Source organism: Vulpes vulpes, chromosome 12 (assembly GCF_048418805.1).
Source record: "Vulpes vulpes isolate BD-2025 chromosome 12, VulVul3, whole genome shotgun sequence".
Lineage (NCBI taxonomy): Eukaryota > Metazoa > Chordata > Mammalia > Carnivora > Canidae > Vulpes > Vulpes vulpes.
In genome coordinates this window covers 149400576-149413145 of record NC_132791.1, presented here as the reverse complement: position 1 = coordinate 149413145, position 12570 = coordinate 149400576, and the positions used below count along the sequence as shown (strand labels likewise).

General features: G+C 37.3%; 1 protein-coding gene across 14 annotated transcripts in view; it reads left to right on the top strand.

Annotated features, from left to right (window-relative positions):
* PATJ (PATJ crumbs cell polarity complex component) overlaps positions 1-12570 on the top strand; it is a 358484-nt gene that overhangs the window by 234860 nt on the left and 111054 nt on the right. For all 14 annotated transcript variants that reach the window (XR_011995974.1, XM_072730762.1, XM_072730764.1 and 11 more), the window contains exon 29: positions 661-752. Coding sequence is in view for 13 of the 14 variants with exons in the window: in XM_072730762.1 (XP_072586863.1) it covers positions 661-752 (92 nt within the window). In the remaining variant the exon portion in view is untranslated. The remainder of the gene's footprint in view (positions 1-660; positions 753-12570) is intronic.

Genomic DNA, 12570 nt, shown 5'->3' with positions numbered 1-12570 from the left:
TAAAAAAAATTTAGAATGTAAATGTTTTTAAATCATGTTTAGCTGAATTCAATCTAGTTAAAAATCCCACCACTTCTTGGGTAAGAGCAGATGGCTCATTGATTGTGTATAGTAAAATGTTTCCGTGCAGTTGATCTAAAATATGATTTAAAATGGGGATATAGTATTTACCTCCTCTGGAGTAACAAGATTTATGCTTTGTAATAACCTTGACACATTTACAGAATCATGTTTAATGGGCCCTCCAGAACTCTGGTGAATACCACAGTTTGGTCTGTTTTCTACATTTTTAGAATCTGGAAAAGCTCTAGGAAATAGATTTCCCATAAAGTTTTGGCAGTTAGCTCAACTACTGTTTTCTAGAAGTTTACCAAAAGAGTCAAGGACTAGATATTTTTTATTAACTGCATTTAAAACTGAATTTAAAAGATGATAATAGGTGTTTAGAATTAGTATTTGAATCTGTACTATAGAGAATATTAAGATTTTTAGCATTAAAGAGTCCTACATGGACCCACCTAAAAAAATGGACTTCATTGATAATTCCAAGTATATATATATACACATCTGTTTGCACAAATGTACAAATACATACATGTATTTTTATACAAACTATACATATTGCATTTTTACAAGTGTGTTTTATTTTTTCCCAAATAGATAAACAATCAGATCCTGTATGGAAGAAGTCACCAAAATGCATCTGCCGTTATTAAGACTGCCCCATCAAAGGTTAAGCTGGTTTTTATCAGGTAAGATAGATATACATCTGGTTTTCTAAAATCTAAGATTTTTTCTGGAGATACATTTTATAAGACCATCTTATCTTTGGTTTGTCTAACAAAATCACTGTATCCTAACAATACATTTTCTTTTTTTAACCGTTACTTTAAGGAAAATAAAGATTGTTCTAGTTTTGAGGTTTTCTTGTTATGTTTCATATGATTGAATTAGTGGTTGAGACTAGTATTTGTATTCGATTTTTATAATTTCTTCCCCTGCTGGAGCTGATTGTCCATTCTATAGAAACTTCTAGCTTCCTTTCCTCCTGTCACTGTCATGTGGTATATTTGCTGACTCATTAATGTCTATATTAAAGAATAGGCAGGAAAACAGAACCCAGGAACATTTTAGAAGCTTCAAAGTAAGAATACTGGTGAGAGGGCAGCCCCAGTGGCTCAGCGGTTTAGCGCCACCTGCAGCCCAGGGCGTGATCCTGGAGACCCTGGATTGAGTCCCACGTTGGGCTCCCTGCATGGAGCCTGCTTCTCCCTCTGCCTGTGTCTCTGCCTCTCTCTCTCTCTCTCTCTCTCTCTCTCTGTGTGTGTCTCTCATGAATAAATAAATAAAATCTTAAAAAAAAAAATACTGGTGAGAAATCCAGAGGGGAGTGGATATGAGCTTTGCTCTCTAGAGTCGTGTGGTATGTTTGGGGTTCCACATTTTTCCATACCTGCCTGGTACCTGACTGTGTCCTTTTGGCTTAAGTAAGTCAGAATTGGGAATTGTCATTGGTGGTAGCTATTGTTCCCTCTTCAGCAATGGAATGTTTGATTCCTTTTATTGGACCGAAGTGACTGATGAATCTGAATTACCAGCACATGATGTAACTAACCCTGTATGTTAACTGTTGCTCTATTTCTTTTCCTTCTGAGTCTCAGGTATCAGCTGTAAAATGAAAATAATAAAGCATCTACCCCATTCATTGTGATATGTCAAAAATTTTAAATGTTGAATGTACTCTTTCACATGGAGTAATGACTGAAAGAGTGTTACCTGGCATTGCCAGAAGTTACAAAATTAGAGTTAGATGCTGAAAACATGAGCAGACCTGAGGAAAGGGCAGCACTCAAAGAGATGAAGGTGCCCATTGACAGAAATCCATGGAGGCTTACAACTTGCAGAGCGTCCTGTGAAGGTTTCGTGAGCACATACAGCACTCACCAGTGTCTGCACTTCATGCTCAACATGTGGTGGCAACTGCTACAGGTGCTGTCCGCAGCATTGCTTACCTCTTCAGCACGGGCGGGACCTTTATTACCCATGCAGGGTCATCCCAGTTTAAAGAGAGCAAAAGGAAAATTGAATGGGATCCAAAGGAAACCATCAATGCAGTTAAGTCATTGGGAAATAGAACCCTTCTTCTTCAAGAAAGAAAAGTTACATGATTTGAAGTTATTTAGAATACAGAAGAGAAACCTGAGAATTTTATTTTTTTAATTAATTTTTTAAAAAGATTTTATTTACCTATTCATGAGAGACACAGAAAGAGAGAGAGACAGAGACACAGGCAAAGAGAGAAATAGGCTCCCGGTGTGGGACTTGATCCCGGACCCTGGGATCATGCCCTGAGTCAAAAGCAGATGCTCAACTGCTGAGCCACCCAAGTGTCCCGGAGAATTTTAATAATAGTAATGAAACCATATTAATTTAGCATCTGATGATTTCAATTCTGATCATTCAGAGATCAGAATCAAGGAAATGATTTGTTCAGTAAATTAATGGTGTAAGCATGATTGAGGATGCCACAGAATACTTCTTTACTGGAAGGATTTTAAGCAACTTAGAAGTATCAATATACATTCAAAATATGTAATCTAATTATGAACCTTTCTTGTGTGGTCGTTAAATTATAGTGCCTAAGCACATATCATTCAGAAAGCTTTATTGAATAAATTTCCTTTCAGCTCATTCTAAGCAATTCCAGATTATGTATTCTCCAAAGGCAATAATCATAGTAAATTAGTTTATTTTGTGGATTTAAAGATACATAGAAAAAAAAAGATACATAGAGATAAGTCATTGTTTACAAAGTTTCTCATGTTTAAGTCCCTTTCCTCAGTACTTTCCCAAATAATCTAAGTTGGAAAAAGTTTCTCTAGCTTCCTTTGTAGGCAGAAAAAAAAATGTAGGTGTGATTTTGAATAATCTATTGTATCCACCTGAGACTGTGTAAAGGAAAACAAGTTTAAATTGAATCAAGACACATGTATGCACTGCTGACAGCCTTTTGTTTGATTCAATAGATACATATCTGGTGATTTGTGTGCCAACATTTTATTAATTAATGCTTCAGTTTCCATAAGGGAAGGAACTATTCATTCAACTATTCATCTGAATAGTTCTTAACTAAAGTGACAAATTCTTTTTAAAGCAAGCTGAACTCTAAGGCTTAGTGATTAAAAGAGGCTTGAAACCCTGGATTCACTCTGTCTTGGTATAAAAACTGATTCTAGGAGCAGCCCGAGTGGCTCAGTGGTTTAGCGCCACCTTTAGCCCAGGGCGTTGATCCTGGGGCCCCGGGATCGAGTCCCATGTCGGGCTCCCTGCATAGAGCCTGCTTCTCCCTCTGCCTGTGTCTCTACCTCTCTCTCTCTCTCTCTCTTGCTCTGTGTCTCTCATGAATAAATAAATAAATAACCTTAAAAAAAAAAACTGGTTCTAAAATACCCCAACTGTGTGAGCTTGGCCAGTTTCCTGACCTGCAGTAGGCAGACGATAGATATAGTGGTCTCGGGCTCCTGTATGACTCACTTAAACAGCCAATTCTTAATTTCAGCTCACATCATGATCTCAGGGTCCTGGGATCCATTCCCATGTTGGGCCCCACACTTGGCAGGATGGATTCTCTCTCTCCCTCTGCCGTTCCCCCGCCCCCTGCTCATGCTCTCTCACTGTCTAAAATAAATGAATATAAAAAAAAGTCAAGTGGTTAGTGTGTGTGTGTGTGTGTGTGTATCTGCCTCATAGATTGTCCAATGTCAGTATGTATAAATTACCTGGTGATGTGGGCTCAGCAATGCTTGCTGCTATGGTGATGAAGATGATGGTGGTCCAAAAAGGAGGGAATGAGGGAGAGAGCAGGGAAAGAGGTAAAAAAAAAAAAAAAAAGAATAACTTAGGGAGAAGGAAAGAGGAGGAAAAAGATGAACCACTCCTTCATGTATATTTCATTGCATTTCGGAATCTTGAACATTTTTTTAAATGAAGCGCATTTACAGTTTAAGAATTTTAATTAACATTATAATGATTAAACACTAGAAGGGAAAGCACTGGATGTTGTATGTAAGTGATGAATCACTGAATTTTCCTGAAACCAATATTGCACTGTATGTTAACTAAAAAACTAACTAAAATTTAAATAAAAAATTTTTAAGACCACTAGATAACTGTAGATAGGATATAAAAATATTTCTAATAAATGTTAGAATTAGAGACAGGGGAAACAGGGATGCTTGGGTGGCTCAGTAGTTGAGCGTCTTCCTTTGGCTCAGGTCATGATCCTGGGATCCAGAATCAAGTCCCACATCAGGCTCCCTGCATGGAGCCTGCTTCTCCCTCTGCCTATGTCTGCCCCTCTCTGTCTGTCTCATGGATAAATATATAAAATCTTAAAAAAAGAGAGAGAGAGAGAGAGAGAAACATGGACACAGCCTGCCTAAAACATCTCTTTTAGTTCTGTGTCTACTGCTGCTTCTCCCACTCTCCTCCTCCCCCCCCTTTTTTTTTTAAATGTAAGCTCTACACCCTGAATAAGGCTTAAACTCAAGGTCCCAACAGTTGCATGCTCCACCAACTGAACCAGACAGGCGGCACTTCTCCTTTTATTTTTTTTTTTTAATTTTTTTTTTAAATTTATTTATGATAGTCACAGAGAGAGAGAGAGAGGCAGAGACACAGGTGGAGGGAGAAGCAGGCTCCATGCACCGGGAGCCTGATGTGGGATTCGATCCCGGGTCTCCAGGATCGCGCCCTGGGCCAAAGGCAGGCGCCAAACCACTGCGCCACCCAGGGATCCCGGCACTTCTCCTTTTAAATGATGATCTGATACTCTAACAAGGCATAGAATACCATTTAATGAAAGACTGTATAAAGAGAAATCGAATTAACATGAATTAATCCCCATATCCATAAAATAAAAGATTTTACTGAGGTGAGTAGTATCAAATAGTGTCAAAATTTAAATCAGTGAAGGAAACCAAAAAAAGAAAATATTTTATGCTCATCTGCTGTGTATATCACCAGTGAGGGAAAAATGGTAGATCGGTGTCCTATTTATGTGTGGTAACCTGTGCACTTTAGGTGCTGTCCACACATTATCCTCTCTCCTTCAGGCTGATTATCTAGTTCATCACTCAGGTAGATATATCTTTCAACTTCTGCCTATAGGTTACCTCTTTCAGACTAATGGTACAAGAACCCTAGTTGTGCCTATTTTGGAACCAAATCTTAAGGCAGTTAAATATTGATTTGTTGTCATGCTTCAGGAAGTTAACACTTAAATCATCTCAGCACAACAGGTGCAATTACACTTTTAAGCTGCATAAGTTAGGCTGTATAATGTTTTTAAAAACTGATGTTTACAAATTTTATTTCTTTACACTTAGTGCTTCTATTTGGTAATACTTCACTTCCTTAGTTGAAATTATTGAGTCTCTGTGCATTTCCATGATAGAGAAATTTGGGGCTTTTATGCCTCAGCAACTCTTTTCCAATTTTATTGACAATGGAGATAAAAATGGAACTGGCCACAGATTTGGGAGTAGGATTAGCAGTAATCACAGAAAGCTGTTAAAAACATGCTGCGGGCAACATTTTAATTAACAGGGGCCTTTAGTCTATACTGATGTACATTCGTGTGTTCATGTCCTTCTCACATTCTCTTAACATTTGTATTTAGTCATATAATGATGGATCTAAATCACAAGAGATCTGTGAGTCATTAGTGAAAATTAGCAACTTGTTGCTATATATACATGACTTACATAATCGCTCTTTCCTCCCTCTTTGTCCCCACATTGGATTTTAGACAATCTAGTAATCACATACTCGTGTCTATGATACACATGGACTTTGGTATACTAAATTACTCCATGGTGGTTAATCCAGATGTACTTTACAATCCTAAATTCTTAAAATGTAGCACACATTCAATTCTGTGGATTTTCCTATTTGACATTATCCTCTCTACACAAGCGCTACAATTTAAGTCCAGAAGGAGAGCTATATTAATACAAGAAAGAAGAAATTGCTGTATTTGGCAGTGCAAGAATCCAAGGAGATTAATGGTCTTGCCTGCAGCTCTTGTCATACCTTCCCCCCACTATCGAAAATTAAATGTCATGTATAACAACTCACTCTCCATTACTTAATTACATGTAGAAAATGTGTACTGTATAAAAACTCCTGGGGCTCGAGGAGGCCAAGTGAAACTGAACCCCATGGAAAGATTTAGTGCTGGCTGTCAAGCCCTACTGAGTCAAAGTGGACTCACCGGGGGAGCCACCATACAGGATCGATTGAACAGATGTCTTGTTTTGTAATTAAAAATAGAGTGTGGCACATTATCCTCTGGCCATATCCCTAAAAGATGATATTGACCTGAAATTAAAGGAAATGTCAGAGTCATCTGTGGGACAAGTCCATCTGAAGAAGCAAATTGAATGCCTCTGTTTAAAATCTTTATTGTGCTCTCGATTCTTATCTAAATAACAGGGAAAAAGATGGTAGGAATAAGCATGAGTTTTACTTCCATAAAGAACTATTCACGTATCTATTCTGCAAGTGTTTGCTGAGTGCCTACTTGTGCCAGTGCTGTGGAATCGGTGATAGAAAGAACACAAGCTCTACCTTGGAAGAGGAAGAGGTGGAGAGTAGGGAGGTGGATGGTACATCATCCAGAGATAAAGGTGCTATGATACTTCAACACTCATAGAAGAACAATTAACCTCATTTCTGGAGTCTTTGAGAAGGTATTTTGTAGTAGATACAGAAACCCAAAAGTTTCTGGAATTGGATATTATACCCAGTATCCCTGAACATTTACTTCTAGGAGAAAAGCAGTCCTTCTTTAGGACACTATTTTTGGATGAGTACAGCTGGGTACATAGGCCACTTAGAAATATGTGAGGAAGCATTCCTCTGACTCTCATGGACCATTAAAGAAGGCAGTGCCCCTTTTCTTTTTCTTTTTTTTTTTTTAAGTTCCACTTTGTGGTTTGTTTGGTTTTTTTAAAGATTTTATTTATTTATTCATGAGACACACAGAGAAAGAGAGAGAGAGGCAGAGACACAGGCAGAGGGAGAAGCAGGCTCCATGCGGGGAGCCCAATGCGGGACTCGATCCTGGGTCTCCAGGATCAGGCCCTGGGCTGAAGGCAGCGCTAAACCGGTGCGCCACCCGGGCTGCCCAGCCCTTTTCAAGTACACAAGTAAAATATCGTCCATAGGATATATGACAAGATTTGAGGAACAGACTTGTCACTTGGCTTGAGTTCTTACTAGGAATTGTGGGAGAAAGAAAGTTAGAGACACTCTTCAATTTAGGGCTCTTCTGTTTTTTTTTTTGTTTGTTTGTTTAGTTGGACTGTATGGTAGACTCTTAGGAGTCTCCCCGGTGCTCTGAAATGTTGATTCTTGTTTAATTTCTTCAGTACTTGTTTCCTATACTAACCATATTAAAGAGTAATTTTAATTGTATATTTTATTTTTGTAAGTAGAATTTATAAGGCTTTTATTTCAAGACCAGAATGGGATTGAAGTGTTGTGATCTTTTGGGAAGACATTGGAATATATGCATCCAAATAAGAAGCATTGTTTGCATTGGCCTACTGTGGTAACCTTGGGAAGTGTACATTTAATCCAGTTACGACTCCACTGGGTCATACATTTCTGGACTCCTCTTGAAAGCCAATGGCATATTCTTTTGAATAGCCACAGAAGCCACTAGTTTTCCCCTTTTGGGGGATAGTTGTAACTAGTCAATCTGAAGTTACCCAAAAGTTTGCGATATCATTCATGAATCAAGTACTTTCAGTGTATTAGGTAAAGTGTTGCTTTGACCTATAAAATATCTTTGAAAATCATTTTTATTTCATGGACAGAATTGGTAATTCCTTCTTTGCTACCCCCTTTCCTTAACATACTGCCAGCTTGTGGGGGATTATGACCTTATTTGTTTGATTTCTTGTAGCACTCAGAAACACCTAATTGTGTCTAGTTACAGAGATGAAGTGGACAGTTTTCTTTTTTTGTTTTTTGTTGTTGTTGTTCTGTGTTGTTAGCTGGTCAGTATTTATACTCCTATCCTCATAGAATGTCTTTACCCTTAAGGAAACCTTCTTCTTGAGACATGCACATACACACACAGACAACGTATGTATGGTGGAACAGTAAAAGCAGTACATCTAGATGCATCTCTCCCCCTGTGGAAGCTGAAGGAACCAGATCTTTCACTGCTGATATGTGGCCAGGGGTTGGTCATATGACCTAAGCTTTGGCAATATGATACCTTAGCTTAGAATAGGAGGCAAATAATGTGAGTGATTTTATATGAATGGTGTTTATTCATGAAACCACAGGGCCTTAATGGGAGGTTCCTCATATGATATCATTCTGTTTTCCTGCTTCCTTGTCCTCCGGAGGTCTCTTAGTTCCTGTACATTCCAAGTCCAATCATGTAGCCTGTATATGCTTTGTGAGATCCCAGTATCCCATTAATAAATTCCCTTTTGTGTCAATTGGTTCAAATTTATTTCTCTTGCTTGCTGACAATGCCAAAGGATCCTAATGAATGGGAAGGGTGATAAAAGTAAGCTATCTGGACAAATTCTGAGCAACCAGAGTGAGATATTTCGTTCCTTCTGCATATTTTCTTGTGACCTGATAGGCTTTTAGACTTGATTCTGAGAAGTTTTTGTCCTTCAGACTTCTTTAACAAAACTCTATGTTGGTCTGTATTGGTCAAAACCAAGACCCCTGAGCAAGTCTCTACTGAGGGTCTCCAGTATGACACATTTCCATTGCCACCCTATTCACTGGCTCTTTAAATGAGATTGCCAAGATTATCTCAGGGGAATCAGAGAGGATTTATCCCAGATTTATCCCTGGGATTGGGGGGGAAATCACTTTTCCCCAGAACATGACCTTATGGTGAGGGCTAGGTATTTGAACATTAAAGTTTTGCCAGCCAGGATAAAGAGGGGAATTGCTGAAGGTATCTACTACATTATCTTTCAGAAATAACCTCTGTGAGAAACTTACTAGGCTAAGTTATCCCATCCATCCAGTCCTGAGCTCCCCACTTCTACCACCCTGCATTGACAAATATTTTATGAGCCACCTTTTCCTCTGCACAACTAGCAACAATTATTTAGAACTTGCCCAGGGCCACCTTTGTGAAATGTGGGTCTGGATGCTGAGTTACTCCCAGCAGCCCTCATTAGTGATTGGCATTGTTTGGAATGTCAAGAAAATAAAGTCCATAATTCTGTTGTCTTTGGTCATTTATTTCAAATTCAGCATATTGCTATTTTGGTGGTTCCTTCCAATTGGAAATTAAGAACTATTCACTCTGTTCGTAGAGTTAGAAATATCTCCTAGAGTCTTTTCAGAAAGGAGTTTTGCTCCCACTGAAATAATGGTGCACTTTGTTTTGTGTGTGACTTCTGGTTCATTTACATCAAGCTTTCCTGGCCAAATGTTAATTCAATGTCGTGTCTCAATTAATATAACAAATATAGAGTTTATTTTTTCTGTCCTCAAGTGTCTCACATCACTATATTTAGTACAATCAGAAAATAATATCTAGGACCCTTTAGCTGGGTTCATGTGTGCCTCATTTATTCATTGTGTGTGTATGTGTATTTAAACAACGTGTTAGGCACTAGATTGCAGTTGTAATTACTTTAGAACGGTTTTCAAAACAAAATGAAATCTACCTACTCAGCTATCCAGGCTGAATTCAGGCACATAACTTCTGTTTTTGATATAGTGCTGCTTTGTTGGCATAAAATAAGATACTGTGGGTTTAGTGAAAGTGAATTTCCAAGTGGCAGGACAACAGTAGTCCAGAAGACAATAATGATATTTAAGTGATAGTCTAATTCAAATATATTCTCATCACACTTGCACTTTCTTTTTGGTCTCACTTAATTTTTTAAAATTGTGAAATTTATATAACATAAAATCTACCATCTTCACTATTAAGTATGCACTTCAGTGGCAGTTAAGTATATTCATGCTCTTGTACGACCGTTGCTGCTATCCATCTCTAGAGCTCTTTATATCTTGTAAAATTAAAAATCTGTACCTGGTTAAAAATCAATCAATCAATCAATCAATCCCCATTCTCTCTCCCTCTTTCCCCAGCCCCTGGCAACTATCATCTACTTTCTGTTTCTGTTTAACTATACTAGGTACCTCATAAAAATGGAATTATATAGCATTTGTCCTTCTGTTGCTGGCTTATTTCACTCACCATGTTTCCAGGCTCATGCACATTGTAGCATGACAGAATTTCCTTTTTAATGGTGAATAATATTCCATTGTTTGTATATACCACATGTATTTATCCATTCACCTGTCAGGGGACACTTGGGTTGCTACTACCTTTTGATTATTGTAAAGAGTGCTACTATGAACATGAGAGTATAAATGACTTCAAGACTCTGCTCTTGGGTTTTTTTGGATATATACCTAAAAGTAGAATTGCTAAATCATATAATAATTCTATTTTTAATTTTCTGAGGAGCCTTCATACTGTTTTCCATAGCAGCCATACCATAGGACATCCTACCAGCAGTGGAGAAGGCTTCCAATTTCTTCACAACCTCACCAACACTTGTTGTTTTCAGGTTTTTGACAGTAGCCATCCTATTGGATGTGAGATGGTATCTCATTGTGGTTTTAATTTGCATTTCTCTGCTGATTAGTGATGTTGGGCATATTTTCATGTGTTTATTGGCCATTTGTATGTATTCTTTAAGAAATTTATTTTCAATGTTTTTGCCTGTTTTTTAATGAGGTTGGTTGTTGTTGGAATTCTTTATATATTCTGGATATTAAACCCTTATCAGATCTACAATTTGCAAATATTAGGTTGCCTCTTCACTGTGTCGATTATGTCCTTTGATGCACAGAAGTTTTTCATTTTGATATAGTACAGTTTATTTGTTATTGTTGTTACTTGTGCTTTTGGTGTCATATTCAGGAAATCATCACCAAATTGAATGGTATAGAGCTTTTCCTCTATGATTTACTCTAAGAGTGTTACAGTCTTAGCTCTTATATTGAGGGATTTGACCCATTTTGAGTTAATTTTGAATGTGATATAAGGGAAAGATCCAACTATATTTTTTTTGTATTTAGATATTCAGTTTTCCTAGAACCATTTGTTTTTAAAAAATTAGCTTTTCCTCCCATTGAATGGTCCTGGCATCCTTGCTGAAAATCACTCTACCAAATATGTGAGAGTTTATTTCAGGGCTCTCTCTTTTATTTCATTAGTCTATATGTCTCTGATTATGCTGGTACCACACTGTTTTCATTACTATAGCTTTGTAGTGAGTTTTGAAATCAGGAAGGGTGAGACCTTCAACTTTGTTTTTCTTTCTCAAGATTGTTTTGGCTGTTCAAGATTCTTTGAGATGCCATATGGATTTTAGATGGAACACACTCACTTAAAAAAGATGTAGAAATACTATTTGGAGAGATCTCTGACTGTAATAAATGAAAAGTTAAAGCATTCTACATACACATACCACCCATTACATCAGGTTTTCTTTTCCTTATTTATAAATTGTTGTCATGAACTCATCGTGCTTTCCTAAAGGATGTGTTCTTTTTTTTTTTTTTTTTTGATAAGTGTGTTCTTAACGTTGCCCACGAATCTTTCCTTTGACCATAATTTGTCATGTTCTTTTAAAGGTTGTATTGGAGACAGTATCTCATATTTATCCTAAGGAAGTAGTCAGTGGTTGTTGGATAAATGCTTCAAGTAACATGTTAATGAAATCATGAGAGATTTACACTTTGAATTATGGTTACAACTTTGATAGGCAATACATCTATAAGGTTTTATCAACAAAGCCCTGTATATGACATGTATGTGCTTCTAAGATTGCAGTGAAGTATTCTTGCAAGAATAGAATGAAGTTACTGAGAAAAGAATTAAATAGTTTTGAAATTCAGAGGAGGGAAAGATTACTGTTGGAGAAGTGAGTACAGCAAAAGCTATTTAATGTTACCTGGGTAGTTTTACATAGGAAAGAATTGAGTTCAAACTGCGTGAACAAATTTAATTCAAGCATTTATCAAGTACCTTCTGTATGTCAGATGCTAATAATATCATAGAGTTAAATAATAAGTTCTTTAAGAACTTCTAAGACATACAAATAAATTATTATACATCAGGCAAAACGAGCACCTCTAGAGGGAACTCTGTGATGTTGAGTTATTCAGATTGTATTTTCAAGGCTTGTTTAAAAGGAGTGTTTTTCATAATTGAGAAAGGAGTGATTTGGATCGATTGAGACATAGAGGAAGCAGAACAAGGAAACCAAAAAGGTTACTCTTGCCATAGAAAAGACAACATGAAAAGTCCATGAATTAGGATAGAGGCTATGGGACTAGAGAAAACGAGAAGAATGAAGTCTAAAATGAAACCATCAGACTCAGTGATTTCTTTGGATATACGGGTCAAGCTGAATGAATTAATGGTAACTGAGCACTTTTGGCCACTGGAAATTTAAGCATTTGAGACTGAACATTCATGAAACCAGAAAACAATGA